The sequence below is a fragment of the Hoplias malabaricus genome, chromosome 3 (assembly GCF_029633855.1).
Source record: "Hoplias malabaricus isolate fHopMal1 chromosome 3, fHopMal1.hap1, whole genome shotgun sequence".
In the NCBI taxonomy this organism is placed as follows: Eukaryota; Metazoa; Chordata; class Actinopteri; order Characiformes; family Erythrinidae; genus Hoplias; species Hoplias malabaricus.
In genome coordinates this window covers 58347857-58366641 of record NC_089802.1, presented here as the reverse complement: position 1 = coordinate 58366641, position 18785 = coordinate 58347857, and the positions used below count along the sequence as shown (strand labels likewise).

Here is an 18785-nt window from a genome sequence, read left to right as displayed (position 1 = left end):
TCACACACCTCCTTTCTATACTCAAAAGGTTCCCAATTTCTAAAATGACAGTCATAGCAGACACCTACTTCAAGTGACAAGAAAACACTTGCCAAACCACATTATTCTTCACTAATCCCCTCCCTATCTACACTCCTCTAAACCTGTATTTCCTGTCCCGCTTACGACACAACATTTCGAGCACATGTCCATGGTGTTAATATCTCCGTGTCTATGAAGGGTGAATAGCTAGCCATGAATGAAGGTAGCACAGAGGAGGACATTGAAATCCTGATGGAAGGCTTGGCCTTTATCCCGGGACATTTTCACCTTTCTCTTCATCTGAACGGAGAACCTGATGGACCACAAAACCTCCGGCAGCGTGACACACAGTTGAAGCTGGAAAGTCTTAGAGCTGAGCTGGAGGCAGAGACTGGGAGGCTGCAATATGCTGTCAGAAATATGTTGGGCCTACTGTCCTATCATCTGAATGAGCTGGATGCTGCTGAGGATTTTTTTCGATGTATCTGCCAGGAGGACCCTGGGAACCTTAATGCCTGGGCCAACCTGGCGTATGTGTACGAGAAACTGGAGCGTGAGCAGGATGAGAGCGAGTGTATGGAGAAGGTCACAGATCTCATGGACTCAGGGACAGGTGAGAACCAGAACGACTACAGATTGAGAGCGGCACAGTGTCTGGCAGAACAGGCCTTTGCCCAGCAGCATGACATAGAGCTAGAGAGGGAGGAGGACCTGCGGGAGAGACTAACCACAGCACTGACCCTATATAACCGTGCTCTCCACTATGGAGGAGAACTGGTAAGAATGTCCACTTACTCAGTAAAAAAAAGTGTTGTACAGGCACATATTTGTTTACAAAATTTAAAACAACTATAGTCTTAAACTGTAAATCTGTACTACAAATATATATCACATTAGTTTTTCTAGAAAGGAAAGTGAATTTGTTTTCATAGCATAATGTATTTAATTTAAAATGAAAACAATATTTCTGGAGTTATAAAGAGAAATAAATATGAAATAAATCTACTGAAATCTACAATCTGCAACTGAAAACTGTAAAATAATTTTTCAAAACTAAAAGGTACCACCACATTGATCCCCCGAGAGTGTAAAAATAAGCATAGTTCAGCATAGTACAGTCTTGCTCACCATTATTCGTACTGTTGTATTTTGCTGTGGTGAAGACAAAGGAGCTATCTGAAGATAACAGAAGTGCTATCATTAGCAAACACAAGACCTGTTTCAAAAGTATGTAATGTTATTAAGAAATTTGCCAAGCTTGGACCTTTAAAGTACCTCCCTGGACATGGAGGGAAGAGGAAAATTGATGAAAAACGTCTTTGAAAAGTTAATGTGAATGGTGGAAAACACACAATGTCAAACATCCAGAGAGCTGAAAGCAAACCTGGAACAGTCTGGAGTTATGGTTTCACCAAGTACCATATGCCACACACTAAACCAAGTAGAGCATTATGAGTGAAGTCCAAGGAAGAAACCATTGCTGAAGATATAAAAAGGAATGTCTCACCTTTGCCAAAGGGTACCTAGACAACCCCCAATCCTTCTGAGAAAATGTTTTGTGGACAGATGAAACAGAAACAGAGCTTTTTGGCAGTGCACACCAACTGTTTGTTTACAGATGGCATAATGAAGTGTATAAGGAAAAGGACACCCTACCCACAGTTAAGTATAGTGGAAGATCCATAAAGCTGTGGGGCAACTTTGCTGCCTCTGGTACTGCAGGCCTTGACCGTATCAAATAAATAATGAAATCAGAGAATTACCAAAGGATTTTAGAGTGAAATGTCATACCCAGTGTACAAAACTTGGTTTGAGTTCAAAGATCATGGGTCCTCCATCAAGACAAAGACCCAAAGCACACAGGAATGGTTGAAAAGGGAAAAATGTTTTAAATTGGCCAGCAATGAGTTCTGATCTCAGTCCCATTGAAAATCTTTGGGGCGAGCTGAAACCTGCCAGTGGGGAAAAGAATGCTGAAAGAACTTGAACAAACTGCAAAGGAATAGTGGGAGAAAATACCAGCTGAGGATTGCAAGAACATAAATGACTACAATAAATGTTTGGAGGCTGTTGTCACTGCCAAAGTATGTGCAACCAAATATTAAGGAGGGGAACGTTTATTACTGCCCATGCCATTTTTTCTGTTTCTGTTTTGAAACAAAAAGTATTTTTAAACCGTGTAAGCTGAAAAAGGATGTTCTGTGATGTTTTACTTTGAACCTCCAATTTAAAAAAAATCTTATTTTATTTAAAACATTTACACTTATTTCTGAATTTATTGTAGAGGTTATGCAAAAAATGGAGAAGTGCAATAACGTTGATCAGGACTGTACAATTAACAATTTCAAGTTAATGACATTTGAGTTTATTTTAAGGAGATTTTAGACTCATTTCTTTGCCATGAAATTTTATCAAAGTGAAAATGGCAACTGGTGTTTTCACACACTGTCAAACAATGATTGTTGCTGATTGTTACAGGTAACAGCCGAAGAAAAGTGGAACTGGAACTTCAAAATGGCAACAATTTTTATAAGGTAATTTACAATACATATTTATGTACTCTGCTAAACACAAATATCAATATGTGATTTCTTAATCTTCTTGGAGCTTTATTAAACTGAATACAGTGATTTCCAATGTTTACACTGACTAGATTTATCTTCGTTTTGCAAATATATACATGAAACTAGCCTGGCACAGAGGACACAGAGTTGCTGGTTGCATTTCTTGATGCAGTGATGAACTGTGTTAAGTGACAGCAGTTTTCCAAAATAGTGTTGAGGTCACGTTATTGTATTTGTCTTAGAATGTTTGTATTCATTGAAGTACAGTAAATGTTAGTATTAATCACATGACAGTAAAGGGGGCTCAAGTGTCACACATTCATTCAGCGGCCTTCTCTCCTCGCTCTTAATCTGAGATTTCTATATAAAGTAGGTGATAACATAGGAAATATTTTCTCAGCTAAATAAAGCTTCATGTGAATTCACACTTTTTATTTGCATTTTACAAAATTAATAAATAAAATAACCCACACATTTCCTGACAAAAGGTTGGTATATTTGCAATACAGTTAACAGAGAAAAACTTATTTGAAATCCTGATTAATTGTCATATTGTCTATTTGCTTTTAGATTATATAACATTGCCAAATGTTCAATAGATTTGGAATATGCCAGGCTTGAGCACTTCAACAAAGGTCTAAAATTGCTCACAGAGACGCTCAAATCAGAGACAATATGCATCAAAGGTATGGACAATGATGTAATTTGGGTTTTCTCATATTCTAAAATAATATTAATTGCCTTTATTTCTACCTCAGTTAGACTGAAGCTTGGATATCACTAAGATATTTGGGTGCTTTGATCCCCTGTGCTTTATTCAGCTTTTTATATATAGTCTGGGATCGCTGCTGCAACATCAAATACAGTTGAATAAGAACAGTGTATCAAAGACCTGCTTGTCTGGTTTTTAAGGGCATGTACAGTATTGCAAAGACCTGTTAGTGTGTTTCTACTGATTACCTCCTAATGTTTTTTTTAAGCACTTGCCTGGTGTTACATTGGTCTCATGCTGGAGAGGACAGAGGATTTCCCTACTGTTCCAATGTCAGTGCATGACTGTGGTCTGTCTGGGTCTGACCCACTCTCCTGTTATGGAACGGTAAAGTACACCAGAGGATTATACAACAAATAAGAGCTGTGGGATATTGGCTAAAGGATAGTCTCTTCAGTGCTTGATATAACATTGTTGATAACACTTGGCCCCCACACTTCAAAACTGGATTTGATTCCCAGAATACGACCCCTTATGAAACATGATTTAAGTATTGTTGCTGCTCTGGATAACAGCACACACCAAATAAATAAATATATAGCATTACAGGACATCTTTGACAATACTGAACCAACAAATATTATTCTATCTGAAATGTAGGGAAAAACATTCTAGAAGAAACAAAATGTGAGAGTGTGTTCTAGAAGACACTTAAATCATTTTAAAATTGCTTAAACTATATAGAAACTTCTAGAAGAGCCTGAATGAGGGAGAGTGGTATAGGAGAGACTTGATGAGGCAGGACTAAAAGAATCAGGTGTAGAACATTCTAGAAGTAGCTCTCTCTCCCATCATGCTTTTCTTTCTTTCTGTTGTTGAAGTCCAGGTATTTATTAAGCTGTGACATGGCACTCCACCTGCACACCTAAATCACTCTGCTAGCATATAAGGTTCACACCTGGGTTAAAGGCAGGGGTGAACCATTTTATGTAAATTGAGGTGTGCAAGGGCATTAAGAAACACAGAGGCTATCTGGATATTTACACTTTGCCACAAACATAAAGAAAATGAAAGAGCCCTGTATATGAGTGAGCACAGGAGAACATTTTAATTTGAATAGATGTAAACATGCTTCTAGAGTTTTCTAACAACTACACATGAGCCTGTCTTGAATTTATTGATTCGTTGTGCTCTAGATTTTAAGGATAGTGACCTACCTTGACGTCTGTTTTATATTGTGTGTTTCTTATCCTGAGATTTATTAGTGTGTATGAAACTGGAGACCTTAAGTCTTTTAGTGACCATTCCAAACTTTTCTCTTAGTTAAAATGCAAAATAACTAGCATGTAAATAATAATAATAATAATAAATGCATCCCTCCATTTGTAATTGGACTGGTTATGATTCAATCCTTTAGTTCTAGTTTATTATTTTTAGCCCATGCTTAGCACAATGTCAAGTTTAAGTACTTTAAATTAAAATAACTAGCAAATCATAGTAAACACAATTTAAGGTGATGTCTACCTGGATTAACGACTAAAATGAGGAAATTGACAAATCCATACATATATAACAAAATATTTAACAACATAATTTAAAAAATGCTTTTCCAGAATGAAAACAAAATCAAGAGATGTTGTGGCTGCAGTACAAGGAACTTTAACAATCAGTTCCATATGATTAGATGATTCAACTTGTAATTTGATCATGGAGTGGAAGATTGTTTGTAAACTCTTTCTGCACTGAGCATATTCACAATCCTAAGTGTGCAGTGAGCAGGCAAAAAATGTGCAAACAAATTACATACAAGTCATGTTTGGATAATGGACCTGCCTCATTTCTTTCCTTAAGACTTAAAAGTAAACATTACCCTGTTAAAAGTAAACCTTATTGTGATGTTGTCAAAGGGTGTATAACAGGGTTATTCAAAGTGTTGGAAGCTTAAACAGAAGTGGGACCCACTCAGTCTCTGAAGTCCCTTTTTATTGTACAAATGAATATGATTAAGTCAATCTGAAGATTCAAATTGCACACCTACTCCATTTATAATCAGCCTCTTATTTGTTTAGGTGAAACATCAAGGAAATGCAGTGTATCATCAGCAATAACCTTCACCTAAGTGTGATCTGATCTCTTTTAAGAAAATGAAAAAACCTCAGACATCTAATCAGAGATATGCAAGTGTGCTTAATTATGGCTTTAGTCTTCAAGCTTCCAACACCTGAAATACTTACGTTCTCTCACTTCATTCATTCATTGTCTATAATCGCTTATCCAGTTCAGGGTTGTGGTGAGTAAGGGGCCTACCCAGAATCATTGGGCACAAGGCAGGAACAAACCCTGGAGGGGGCGCCAGTCCTTCACAGGGCAACACACACACAAACCTCTGGACACTTTTGTTGCCAATCCACCTACCAACCTGTGTTTTTTGTACCATGGGAAGAAACCAGAGCACCCGGGGGAAAACCACATAGACTTGGGGAGAGCACACCACACTCCTCACCAACAGTCACCCGGAGCAGGACTTGAACCCACAACCTCCAGGTCCCTGGAGCTGTGTGACTGTGACACTACCTGCTGCACCACCATGCTGCCCTCTCTCAGTAATCATTTGACAATATCACAAAGTGTTAATGTCAAAGATGGCCTTAGACAAAAACTGAGACAGGGCCAAATACAGTACCAAATTAACCTTCCTTTTTTCTTTTTTTTTTTAACAGGGTATTAAACTGGCTACTGATGATGCATTCACACTGAATCAGCTGACAAATGTGTTCTATCGGTCAGGGAAACATGAGATGGCGATGGGTGTCTGTAATATGTCCCTGAATGTGTTGCCTGATGCAGAGCTCAACTGGCAAGCCTACTGTACCCGAGCTAAGGTCAGAAAAACCCTTCAACACACTCCAGGCCTTTAGTAGTAGTGTCTTAATTCAGTAGGCTTCATCAGGTTCAGTAAATAATAAATGTTAAATATGTATTTTTAGTGAATTAGAGATTAGGGTTAAATTTAGATTTTGAGACTAGGATGAAGCAGAAAATGTTAGCTTTATATCTGGGCTCTTAATATCCATAAGTTATTGGACCATATTGAAATCACAGACTTTCTTAATACATAGTCTTTAAACTAAAATCAAATGTATGACATTAAATTAAAAACTATGCTTAATACTTTCATGCTGCTCTATATAGCATTCTGCCTTCATTTTTTATTATTATTTTTTTTTTTTACAGTTTAACAGAAGGATTTTATTTAGAGATGTGGTAGTTGGCAGGTCTTGTGGTAGGAAGATGTCATCTTTTTTTCCTGGCTTACTTTTATTTGCTAGATTCAGAGTATGGGTTGTTGGTTGCATAACTAATTCTTTCTTTTTAAGTAATATATGTTTCCATCAAAATGACTTGTTTTAGTTTTTTGTATCGGTTTTGGTCTGTACATATTTAAAAAGGGGATTTGCCATTTTTCATACTTCCTTCAGCTAAAGGTCACAGCTTATGTGAAGGCTTTAAACAGAGCCAAGCAGGGGCAAGATGGGTATCCTGACCGCCAGGACCTCAAAGAGGCCCGTGCTGACCTTGAGCGAGTGTTGAATGTCCGGCCCTGTTTAAGGACTCACCTGGAGTTGGGACAGGTCAGTAATATAAATAAACACACAGACGGCCTTGTGAAAAGAAGAAAAGCTGCCTCATAAAAATGGCAACTCAGACTGTGAAGGCCAAATTGCTGTATCTGATAATATCTCAGTTCTAATGTATTCTCGGATATTTGTATGCACTAGAAAGCATTCTCTGAGCATTAAACTAAGCACGTTTGTATGTCCCTGTGGATATGTCTGCTTAAGGTCATGAATGTAAATAAATCATGTGGCAAAGTCAGAAATAGATTGGAGATTAGCTGCTTCATTACAGCAGATGTGAACCAGGATTAGAAACCATCTTACATGTATCCATGAAAGGGGAACATGCTACCTATTCATTCCCTTAATTTCATCATAAATGCTGGATGAGTAGGTGTCCAAACACTGTAATATACACAGAAGTGTTACTGAGTATTTTAAACACATTCTCAGATTTCATTTCTCTTCACTTAGGTCTATTACTACATGGGTGTGGATGCTCTGCAGGAGAGCTTAATGGTGGATGAAATGGCAGTGAATCAAGCACTGGTCAGCCTGGCCCAGGCTTTAAAATGTCCAGTTGGCCCCACCCTGTCCGAGCTGCAGCTGCTGAGGGGCCGGTGTTTGCTACTGAAGGGCGAAGAGCAGAATGCTATTGACTGCTTCAAACAAGCGTTGGAGTTGGAGCGGCCCAGAAGTCAGGAGCCTGGCGCACTGCCCTTACTGCTACAGACACTGCTCCGCGCCTTCTGCCAGAGCACAGGGGACACCAGCCACATCATCATGCAGCTAGATGAGTGTTTACAGAGGTCTGAGGAGAGATATGGTGCTGGGGCTGTTCGGTCACAGCTTCGGCTGCTGTGTCGGACACACACAGATGAAGTGGCAGAACTGTCCAAAGACCTGGTCAAGAGGGGCAAGCTGGGTATAGTGAGAAGACTGCTGCAGAGTGTTCAACCTCAGAGTAAACACACTCTTCTGGGCAGGTCTCTGTCTGTGTGAAAATGGAGGAACCACAAGTTCCTCCTGCCACGAACAAGATTGCTTGCAATTGTCACAAAGGAAAGAGCCCACAAAAGATACATACATACATATATATATATATTTACAATTTTTGCCTCAACACTAATATTTTATATCTATTATTATTTCCATTTCTTTTTATGCCATGAAACAGCCATTATTCGGACACCTAGTGGTCTGGATGTGACACACATACTGTAACTAAACCTAATTCTAAGAGAGCCAACCCCATACAGAGCTTCTTCCTGCCATGTAAAAGTTATACTGTGTTTTTCTTTTCAGCTATGCAGCTATAATCCTTCAAACAACAAGAACAAATAAAGATCAAAGGGCCAATCGCGCGCACACACACACACACACACGAGTAGGGCGCTTAAAGCAGCGTTCATTTATAAAATGATGAAACCCAAAATATGTATAGACCTTTTATTAAATGTTAATATTTTCTAGGACATTTTCTTAGATTAATTGTCAATGTCTCAAAAGGCATTTACCTGTGTACAAATTTAACAAAACTGTTGACAGAACTTGCATTTGACTGTAATTCATGGGCTTATTTTAGAAATTCTTAGGCCACAGGCTCACTAGACAATTGCAATTTGCATCACTCGGCAAAATAGGCAAGGCTGGAATCTTAAACAGTCCATTTTTCCTCCATTTTAATCTACATTACTGCTATTGAAAGCCCTCACAGGGGATAACACAGTAGGGTTATTTGTCAAGAACCAAACTCATATTGAAATTTTGCTTGCAAAATTTATTTGCCCAGGATGTCTGCGGTGCATACTATACTGAATGTACAGAATTGAGTGTTCTCACTGACCTGAGATATCTGATCTTGTTTGGTAACAACCCCTTACTGGAGTTGAATTGGATGTGGTAGAAGTAGGGAAACACTCAAATGTATAAACAGTGTGCCCCAAAGACCAGGGTGGGAAAACATTAACTGATAATTATGATCTCAGGTATTACGCCATGTGTTATTACCCCTGCTTCTGTTAATAAAGCATTTACAGCATAGTAAATGGCTGAGCAGCACTTATTCAGTAAATACCATAACAATTATTGATTTCACTGAGGTTTTTGTTAAAAGACAATGTCCTTCCATGTCTTCATTTCAGTCTATGGACTTTCTTTCCTGATAAAAACTGCTTACAGAATGGGGACTCTTTCACCACCACAATAAAACTGGGTGTTCCTCCCTTCACTGAGCACCTGAAGGAAGAATAAAATGTAAGTATAATCAAACTGAGGTTTAATACTAGCCTTTTTGCCAATAATCCAAATCAATCAAACTAGAATGTGAGAAATAGCTTCCATTACCTTGGTTGCTGAAGAATGTTAAGAAGAGACTTCTGCACATCCACTTCAAAGAGGTGTCCATTCTTGTGGTCTTCAAAAAACAGCTATGATGACAAGAAAGTAATGTGTGTGTAATTAGAATATTCATCAAGTGATTATACATTCAATTATTTTAAGCCACAGTAAGAAACATGCTCATGTTTAAGGTTCAGATGATCATATGACTGACCTGAAGGTTTTGTGGGAAATATTTTTTGTCAGTGTCCCAGGGAGGGAGTTCCTCTCCAAACATGACCGCCAAGTGATCTATGAAGCTGATCAAAAAGTAATATATTGTAATATTTCAAAATAAACACAGTGCACTACGATGAATTGAAAAAAGCAAGACAAAACCACAAAGTTTGATAACACAAGAGGTGTGGAAAGAGACCATACCTTGAGTTTTCACAGAAGGCTGAAATAAAGTCAGTCTGCCTGTATTCTGGGTACAGAAACAGAACTGGCCAGTGGAGGACACCCTGTTCATCCAGATAAACTTGAGCTCCTGTAGTTTCTTGAGTGCTAAGCCCCTCCAGATGCAATTCTGCCATTGCTGTTGCAGAGCCATCATCATCATCCTCCTCCTGACTTTCAGAGACCCTGCGTTGAGGCTGCTCAGGCTTATGAAGCTTGACTCCACGCTCCTGTTCCAAACAGCATTGAAAATCAGTTCCAACTGCTGTGAAGCATTATGAATGCAGAATGTAAAAAAGTTATCAAGGAACTCTCACCTTAATTGCAGCTAACAACGTTTCTTGTTCATTTCGTTCCTTTTTCTCTTTAGCTTTAGCCTTCCTGGCATCTCTCGCCGCTGCTCTCTACAACACAGATATTGTACTGAACAAGTGTATCACGAAAATATTTAATGGTCTGCAAAGACCTAAGAACTTATGTAAAAATTTAAATACAGCATCAAAAACAAACAAACAAACAAGAACAATCATCAAATATAATTTATTTTTTATTGTATTTGGCAGCTATTATTATAATTATTATTATTATTGTATATTATGAGTCAAATATATTTGTAAATGTTAACAACATGTTTTATATTAAATATCAAAAGTAGAATTGTACTTTCAGAAATAAAAATTAATACTTGAACCTTGTGCATCATTATAACTTTTGTGATAAAAGTAAAATGCATCTTGTGATTTATATTTGACACCAACAGACTAAAATACCAAATTGATTGAGTGTTTTTTTAATAAATATCTCTATAAGGCTGTGATATTTTTTATGATCCTGTGAGTCAGCATTAGCCCAGCCTACCTTCTGTTTGTCTGCTGTAGCTCTGAGCTCCAGAAGTTTCTTATCAGTGGGCACACTCCCGAGACCCTCATCACACCACTGTAAAGCTTGTGCATAATCCTGCAATTCCATACAACACTGGGCTCCTATATAAACACATTAAGTTTACTTACAGGCTGACTACTGCCATTACATCCAGCACAAATTGATGATGTTTAAAACGTATGGAGTAAATGTCTCATGTGTATTTCACCTCTGATGATGGCTTTAATATGGTCTGGTTTCAATTTCCTTGCAGCTGTTGCATCATTCAAAGCAGATCGCATATTTCCTATGTAACAGTAAGTAAACAATAAATGGTATTAAAAAGGCATGCAAGACATTATTCAGCAAAACAGCTTCGTAACACTTCATTTGTAATCAGTACATTTGGCCTTTCCCACAGAATCAACATGCAGGCTGGGACTCAACATGTCTACCTTCAGTGCCACACAAACACTATCCAAGAAAACACTACCTTTGTATAAAAAATATATATATATATATATTTTTTTTAAATTGCAACTGACATATACAAGAAAAAAGTGAAATCCCTGAGGGAATAAGTTTATGCTAAACAAAGAATGTGTGCTCTACACTGGAGAAAATGACTGATTGCTTGTGTAAATGCCAACATATGAGATTGGGCTCTTACCTAAATGGAAATGGGCTGCAGCACGGTTAGTGTATAGAATGGCATTGAGGTCAGAATCTGAACATTTCTTCTTAAGGCCCACTGTGTATGACACGATTGCTTTCTTATAGTCCTTTTCCTTGAAATACTCATTGCCCTCATTCTTTAGGCTCTTTGCTTGTTCTGCAGAAGCAGAGGAAACATTCAACACAGTTCATTCAAACAACTTTTTTCAGCAATCAGACAAGCTAAAATCACTGGTCATTTCATTAGTTGTATCTATATTGCATCCAGGGCTGCACAATATTTTAAATTTACATTGAAACTGCACTTTGACAAAGACTGAAATGTTCACATTTTTATTTAAACCTTACTCAATCAAAAGGATCATCTTAGAAAGCTTTTAGTGGGGAAGGTTCATGTAAAACAGTGCATATGAATTGCATGTATTTAAGCTGGTTAAACTAGTGCTTTCAAGCCCTTTTCCTGGAGCCGTGTTCCAACAAACCTGATCCAACTAATCTGCACATTAAAGAAACACTACATAGTTCCTTTAATTTAAAATTACAGCTTCAAAATAATTGTGATACTCCACTGACCTGTAATAGCCTAATGTTCTTTTAACAGGTCAGTGGCAGGAACACACAAAATTATGCAGGAAAAGAGTTCAAAAACCTTACAGGTGCACTATGTAAACTGCAGTTTCTTCCTCTGGTTTGTTTTTGGTCCACTATTACATCGGTCAGATCCTCAAAGAGGGTCTGGACCACTGATAAAGAGGGTAAACTGCAGAAGTCCAAACTGGAAGAGGCGGGACACCAGGGGTGTTGGGGCCACAGGTTTAGAGGAAGCATGGACAGAGTGAAAAGGCTGAGGGGTACAATGGTGATTTCGTCTAAACACTCGGCTCAAGGTTCTAGGCAAAACGGTGCGTAGCTTGCACTGACAGAGATGCATCAGTAACTCCATTGTGGGCTCAAACATCTGTAACTGCAGAAGTCCAAACAGCATCTATAAGCAGACCCCATAAAGCTGACAATAAGCTAGGGATGCCTAATAAAGTGGCAACTGAATGTGTATGCATGTGTTACCTTCTGGAGGTCTGTCATCATCGTGTACAATGGACTGAATACAGGCTAGTTCAGGGTACTTCAATGGGTCTATCTCTTCTGGAGCTGTCTTCATGAACATGGGCACTTTGTCAAATTCCTGTAAAATAACAGTCGCATCAGTATATGCTTAGACATCATCTAGACCATCTATTAAGAAGAAAAGTATAGATCAAAAATGCTCCCTTCTTAACTTACTTCCTCCCAGTTGCTCTCGTTAAATGCATTTTTGTATTTGTGTGTCTTGAATTTTTCCATAAACTCGTCCATTCCATCGTCACTGTCACTCGACTGAGCCATTGCTTCTCTTACTGTTGAGTCTGAGACAAGTCGCTTATTTACTGCAGTATATACCTTGTTTTATGGCCTTACATCGACTTAAGAAGCTCGGTTTATCAGAACTGAATTAACCAGTATACCGTGTATGGTTAAAACCCGATGTACACTACGTTAAATACATTTAAAGTTGTAAACACGTGTGCGTTTGTTACCCCTTGAAAGGGTTGATGACAGAATCATAAATGGCTCCCTACTCCCTACGTAGTGCATTACAGGCGTATTTTAACACTGGCCTCGGGACAACAGCGCATACAATTTTCAACATCCATGCATTTTGGGGTTCATCCTCCTGAGCACGACCCTTGTTAAACAGACACAGCTCTTTAGGGGTGTAGAAGCTGAAATGTAATAACTCGTAGTGCCCTAGGAAGGGAGTAGAATGTCATTTGAGATAAACCGATGATGCACTTCTGCTACCACAGCTGCTCTTCAAACCAGAGCTCACTATCGCCCCTTCAGGTCTGGAGCTGAGCGGGCGCCTCAAAGGGAGGAAAAGCCTGTGGCGGAATTCAATGTTACAGTAAACATATAGGCTATAAACACACAGAGATAAGGAAGAATATCACAGACCAATGTCTGATTATCCACATATATGCCTTTATTAAAGCCCCACTTACCATTGTGTCGTTTTTCCCACTACACGTAGGCCTACATACAGAGCTGGGCAGGGGCACTGGGTAAGAATGAATATTAAGTTGAGTGAACACTTTACAATTTGTGCGCATGTTTTAATTTAATCGTGAAGAACTAATTCATTCACAGGGGTTAAGCCAGATGCCTTTCGAAAATACTCCTTAAAATAGCAGCATGTAATGTGGCTGCCCTGGTATTGAATAAAATTACCTTAAGTCCATAACAACAAAAGATATCAGTTATGGACTCTGGTAATAAATCCTGCCAATTTTTTAATTTTATCCAACTGGATGTAAACAACAATTATAAAATGCATGTATCATACTTATTAAAATATGTTTATTTAAAAAATATCAATACAGGAAACATGTCTATTATCAACACATTTGACATATACAATACCAAATATGCATATACAAATCTTTAGTTTTATTATTTTCTCTCAATCTGTATTATTTCCCACTGTAGCTCACTTAAGTTTGATTATACAGTCTCCACATTACTTAGAAGGTCCAGCAAAGCATCTCTGCTGAGAAATACAGTCTCTCCACTTTGTTGACACACAACCTCAAACACAGGATTCTCCTCCATGGCCTTCTGCCCTACTACCACTACATAGGGGTAGCCAAGCCTATTAGCGTCCTTCATCCGCTTCCCAATGGTCAGCTGTGTTCTATCATCCATGACTACTTCTCCCTTTAGATTTGGTAAAATATTTCCTATGTTTTGGACAAGATCCTCAGCCAGGTGGACAGCTTCACTGGCCTTGCTGCCTTTTTTAGGGGGCAAAATACAAACTTGATAAGGAGCGAGTAGCCCGGGCCAGCGAATGGAGTCTTCAGAAGAAAGCACTTCCAATGAAGCAGCAAGGATTCGGGTGACACCAAGCCCAAAACAGCCCATCACTGACATTGCAAGCTTGTTCTGGGCATTGGTAAATGTGGCATTGAAGACTTGGGAATATTTAGTGCCAAGGTAGAAAGTATGTCCCACTTCAATTCCTTTTGACTCAGTGAAAGGAGCTGTGTGGCACTGTGGGCAGTCAGTCTGTCCTGCTTCCAATGTTTCAACATTAGCAGAAAAGCCACAATTCTCACACATAAGTAAACGGTCTTCTCCTACTTCGGCTGGAAGATGAAACTCGTGGGAGAGTGTTCCTCCAATGTTTCCAGTGTCTGCCTGCACCTGCACCCACCTCAGTCCCAGCCTGTCCAAAAGACGTCCATAAGCGTGGCAAACTGACTGATATGTGTGGAGAGCAGCTTCCTCACTATAGTCAAACGAGTACATGTCCTTCATGTAGAATTCTCTGCCCCTTAGCAATCCAAACTTTGGCTTCTGCTCATCACGAAACTTTCGAGTGACCTGCAAAATCACAATCAAAGACATGTAAATTTCAGACATCCCTAAACTATGAGAATGTAACACAACAGTGTGCAAAATTGTTGATTGTTATATAAAAGCATTGCATATTGCCATCACATATGAAAGCTATTTTTATCTGAACTACAGGTACTCCATGTGTATTCTGATGTGCAGCATTGTAGATTAACCGATTTAAGTGACTGCATGTCACAACAAAGGTGTGTGTCACCCTGTGAAGGACTGGCACTGTCTCCGAGATATGTTCCTGCCTTGCACTCTGTGATTCTAGGTAGGATTCAAACCCTGAACAAGCAGTTAAAGACAATATATGAATGAATTAATGCTTTCCTTAATCTGTGTTATCCCACTCGGGCATAAATCAGAACATTAAAATTACAACTTTGTTTCTACATTCATTGTCCATATTTTGCACAAGGTAAAAGGGGGCCGCAGCACAGTGGTCACGTTGGTAGGTGGATTGATGGCTCAAAAGTGTCCGTAAGTGTGACTGTGTGAGTGAATGTGTGTGTTGCCCTGTGAAGGATATATCAATGTTGATATTTTTCCTGAATATTTTAAATACATTTATTTAAACATGATGTAAACATGCAATTATTGTCTTTACTACTCTGTGTGACTTTTAATCATTCAGTATACCTGGTAAAGTAGTAATGGCAGCTGCTTGTAGGACAGCGTGCTCTGTGAGGCCAATAGCTCTGTGACGGCCTCTTCATGTGTTGGTCCAAGGCAGTAGTCAATATTATGTCGATCTTGCAACCTGAACATCTCCTTTCCCATGAGCTCCCAGCGTCCACTGCGCTTCCATAGCTCAGCTGCACACAGTGCTGGCATGTCAACCTTCTGCCCACCTATGGCCTGCATCTCCTCATCGATCAGCCTCACCAGCTTCTCCATGGAGCGCAGGGCAGCAGGAAGATAGTAGAAGCATCCAGGGTTGGAGAGGTGGATAAGGCCAGCCTGTAGCATTAGTCTCTGGCTTCTGCATGTCATGTCCCCTACCTCCTGCCCTTCACGGAGGTTTGAGGGCTGGAAGAGGCGGGACACCAGGGGTGTTGGGGCCACAGGTTTAGAGGAAGCATGGACTGAGTGAAAAGACTGAGGGGTACAATGGTGATTTCGTCTGCCCACACGGCTCAAGGTTCTAGGCAACACGGTGCGTAGCTTGCACTGACAGAAATGCATCAGTAACTCCATTGTGGGCTCTAAAATAGGGAAACAAGAATAACACAGTGAAATACCAAATATGGGTCAATAAAATATACAGAGCTGAGTTCCTGTTATAATCAATAGCACCCTAATGTGAAAAACATGTATCACCCAAAATAGTAACTTACACAAGAAAGAAAAAAAAATACCTTAACTTTCAATGGAAGTCAATGTAAAAAACAAAAAACGTTCCAAGTAATGTTGGAGCATTTCTATTGGTTCATTCATCATGACAATGTCACACAGTGTGAAGGACAGCTGCTCTGTTCAACTGATGTAGTAAACTAAAAATCCACAAATTTGGAGATACAGGTTTTTAATTGCAGAGCAACAGTGCGCAAGAGATTGATACTGAAGCTATATTGTTCCCTTTTAAAACGTTAAACATTTAAAAACCATTAAAATAAGCTATATTATTTTAAGCATTTAAAATCATCTGCTGAAATCTAATACCATGATAATATTTAAAGCTAACCACTTGACATCACAAAATGAGTGTATGCTGTTCAAAACTACATTTGAAAGAGATTAGAAATGGATTTATCTGGTATAATAATAATAATAATAATAATAATCAAAACAAAAACAATGATAACCTTTCTTTGTAAGGTGTTTACTGTAACATTGTGTTTACTATTTCATGTGGGAAGTAAGTGTTCTAAGTGGTTGCTAAGTTTGTGCTATGGAGTTGATAAGGCATGCATAAAAGTGTTAGGAGTAAATAGTTATATGCATGTTATTTTTTAAAATTTTTTTTTTATTATTATTATTATCATTATTATTTATTTTATTATTTTTTACAATTTTTGGCCAACCTTATATATATATATGGCCAACATTATATCCACAGAAAAAAAAATATTCCAACCAGCAGACAGTGACATTCCTATTGACTCTGGTATGCATTCTATGGGAAAGAACTACAAGGCCATCAAGCAAATGAAAAACAGCAAGTTGGCAGGACAGAAGAGTGTTACAGCAGAGACATTGAAGACTTACATCAAGACCAGTGTATATATGCTCTTCTCACACTTGCCACTCTTGAGAAGGCACATAGACAGCAGACCCTCTGGAAAAAACTGAGATACCACAAGGTGCCAGAAGTTTACAAACATTTTCCATAACCCCACCTGCAGAGTGGACCATGACCAGCAACTCACATGCATTTGAAATAAAGGCAGAAGTCAGTCCAAGTTGTCTGCTGTAAGCTTTCTTGTTCCTGCTTGCAATAGACTGGGTCATGAAGACATTAACAGTCCAGAACAAAATGGACACTCTGGACAACCTTGATTTTGCTGACATCGTGGCCCAACAACAAATGCAGAAACCTCTGTTTGTGTGGGCTTTATAATCCATAGAGAGAATAACAAGGTCCTCAGGATCAACATAAAAAAGCCACAGCCCTCTGGTTGGAAGGTGAGGCAGTAGAAGGGTGCTTCACTTACCAGGTCCACATCATTTCTAAATGGGGGAAACACATGCTGATATTAAAACTCGAATCAGAAAGGCAAGAGCAGCAGCTGACAAAAAAGAAAGAGGAGTCTCCCACAAAACACATAGTGCTACATTTGGGTTTAGCTTGAAGAAATGCCTCAGGACTGGGACAGTTGGAGAGCATTTGTTGGTGAACTATGTCCAATGATGGGCCACAGGTGATGATGACATTAAATCCTTAATATTATTTTGTATCACTGATTTATAGAGTAGTTTAATGTAGAATTACTATTACAATTAATTTTATTCAAAAAGGGATTTTGTTTCCAACTATGAGCCTTGCTAAGACAACAGCGCCAAGAAACAACTTCCTGAGAATGTAAGAAGGAAACCTTGAAAGATCCTAGGAGCCAAGACTAAAATAAATAGCAGTGTATAAGCAGAGAGCAGTATAAATGAAGACTGGTGTACGAGTTACAATGAGCATACACTAGTCTATAACTCCATGTTGTGAGTGTTAAGAGCTGTGATAATAAACTAAGTGTGTTATGATGTGTGTGTGAAACAGGTGGATTACAAGCAGTTCTAGATAAAGTAAAATACTCTTCAGTTTGTTGGTGTCATGAATGTGAAACACCCTGAGACACGCTGATGGCTCCATGGGAGTAGAACAGAAACTCCCAGTTCCTGAGATTGTTTTGAAAGGTGGGTGGGCCATGTAGCCTACATGATGTAGATAAGTGTTACCTCGTGGTGAATTCACTCATACAGGGACACCCTAAACTAGGCAAACTTTCCTGATTTGTCATAATAACATTTATCTACAGTGCACCACTTTATATCAAAATGCTATGAATATTTTTTCCTGTATTTCCACAAATGGATTATACATATTTTGAGCCATGGCTGGAATATTCCCCTTTAAAATCTTTAAGTACTATTTCAGTGAACTGATCCCAAACGTTCAAGGTCAGCATGAGAACGAGTGTGGACTGATATCGTTGATATAACTGTTACAATTGTTTAACAAACGATTTAAAAAGGAGATAATTAAGACATTAACAGAGAAATGACATTCATTCATTGGGTCAGTTCTCTCCAGAGCAGTCATTTCATATCAAACACATCTTTCTGTCTGTATTTAGACGGCAAAAAAAGGCCCGAAATACGGACAGCAAACTCAAAAGCACTACAAAAAAAAACTGACTCACCGTCATTAACTCCTTACACAGAAAGCATTAAACACTGGTGGAAACAGCAGCAGCTAAAAGTGTCTTCTTCAGGAGAATTGAAGACCGCGGTAGGTTCAGTGAAAAAAGCTGCCTCCTAGCGGCCCGGATACAACATGAACATATTCAGCCGAGGATTCACCTCAGCAGCAGACTCAGTCACTCAGTCTGTAGCTCTTTATCTGATGTCATTTACTACCTGTGGCGCCACCGTGCCGCCTTGTATGGCCAAGCCTGCAGCTAATTT

The 18785-nt window shown here is 38.9% G+C and overlaps 3 protein-coding genes across 7 annotated transcripts; 1 reads left to right on the top strand and 2 right to left on the bottom strand.

The window, feature by feature from the left end:
• Positions 1-200: 200 nt before the first annotated feature.
• Positions 201-7930, top strand: ttc22 (tetratricopeptide repeat domain 22). The gene is made up of 7 exons (XM_066664818.1): positions 201-798; positions 2500-2555; positions 3156-3271; positions 3566-3684; positions 6018-6179; positions 6777-6929; positions 7389-7930. Exons 1-7 carry the CDS (start codon positions 235-237, stop codon positions 7914-7916), a joined length of 1698 nt encoding a protein of 565 aa, XP_066520915.1. The 5' UTR covers positions 201-234; the 3' UTR covers positions 7917-7930.
• Positions 7931-7981: 51 nt separating this feature from the next.
• ttc4 (tetratricopeptide repeat domain 4) lies at positions 7982-12970 on the bottom strand. The gene is made up of 10 exons (XM_066664819.1): positions 12510-12970; positions 12294-12411; positions 11224-11385; positions 10783-10860; positions 10551-10675; positions 10010-10096; positions 9675-9922; positions 9469-9553; positions 9261-9343; positions 7982-9152 (listed from the first exon to the last, which is right to left on the bottom strand). The coding sequence occupies exons 1-10, from the start codon at positions 12609-12611 to the stop codon at positions 9050-9052; spliced, it is 1191 nt and encodes a 396-aa protein (XP_066520916.1). The 5' UTR covers positions 12612-12970; the 3' UTR covers positions 7982-9049.
• A 677-nt stretch (positions 12971-13647) lies between these two features.
• pars2 (prolyl-tRNA synthetase 2, mitochondrial) lies at positions 13648-18694 on the bottom strand. 5 transcript variants are annotated; one of them, XM_066665582.1, is made up of 4 exons: positions 18521-18694; positions 17321-17336; positions 15306-15871; positions 13648-14648 (listed from the first exon to the last, which is right to left on the bottom strand). In XM_066665582.1, the coding sequence occupies exons 3-4, from the start codon at positions 15861-15863 to the stop codon at positions 13767-13769; spliced, it is 1440 nt and encodes a 479-aa protein (XP_066521679.1). In that variant the 5' UTR covers positions 15864-15871; positions 17321-17336; positions 18521-18694; the 3' UTR covers positions 13648-13766. The 5 variants fall into 5 exon arrangements, with proteins under 5 accessions (XP_066521679.1, XP_066521676.1, XP_066521675.1 ...); XM_066665579.1 differs by lacking the exon at positions 18521-18694 and adding an exon at positions 16875-16954; XM_066665578.1 differs by lacking the exons at positions 17321-17336; positions 18521-18694 and adding exons at positions 16875-16954; positions 17036-17314.
• Positions 18695-18785: the final 91 nt, after the last annotated feature.

What these genes read in the sequence shown, in the direction of transcription:
- ttc22 (XM_066664818.1), top strand. Translation starts at nt 235, where the DNA reads ATGAATGAAGGTAGCACAGAGGAGGACATTGAAATCCTGATGGAAGGC. An exon ending in ATGGCAACAATTTTTATAAG is followed by an intron (nt 2,556 to 3,155) that starts GTAATTTACAAT and finishes ATTTGCTTTTAG; the next exon opens with ATTATATAACATTGCCAAAT. An exon ending in CTCACCTGGAGTTGGGACAG is followed by an intron (nt 6,930 to 7,388) that starts GTCAGTAATATA and finishes CTCTTCACTTAG; the next exon opens with GTCTATTACTACATGGGTGT.
- ttc4 (XM_066664819.1), bottom strand. Translation starts at nt 12,611, where the DNA reads ATGGCTCAGTCGAGTGACAGTGACGATGGAATGGACGAGTTTATGGAA. An exon ending in CTACAGCAGACAAACAGAAG is followed by an intron (nt 10,097 to 10,550) that starts GTAGGCTGGGCT and finishes TCTGTGTTGTAG; the next exon opens with AGAGCAGCGGCGAGAGATGC. An exon ending in AACATTCTTCAGCAACCAAG is followed by an intron (nt 9,153 to 9,260) that starts GTAATGGAAGCT and finishes TTCTTCCTTCAG; the next exon opens with GTGCTCAGTGAAGGGAGGAA.
- pars2 (XM_066665582.1), bottom strand. Translation starts at nt 15,863, where the DNA reads ATGGAGTTACTGATGCATTTCTGTCAGTGCAAGCTACGCACCGTGTTG. An exon ending in TGCCATTACTACTTTACCAG is followed by an intron (nt 14,649 to 15,305) that starts GTATACTGAATG and finishes GTGATTTTGCAG; the next exon opens with GTCACTCGAAAGTTTCGTGA.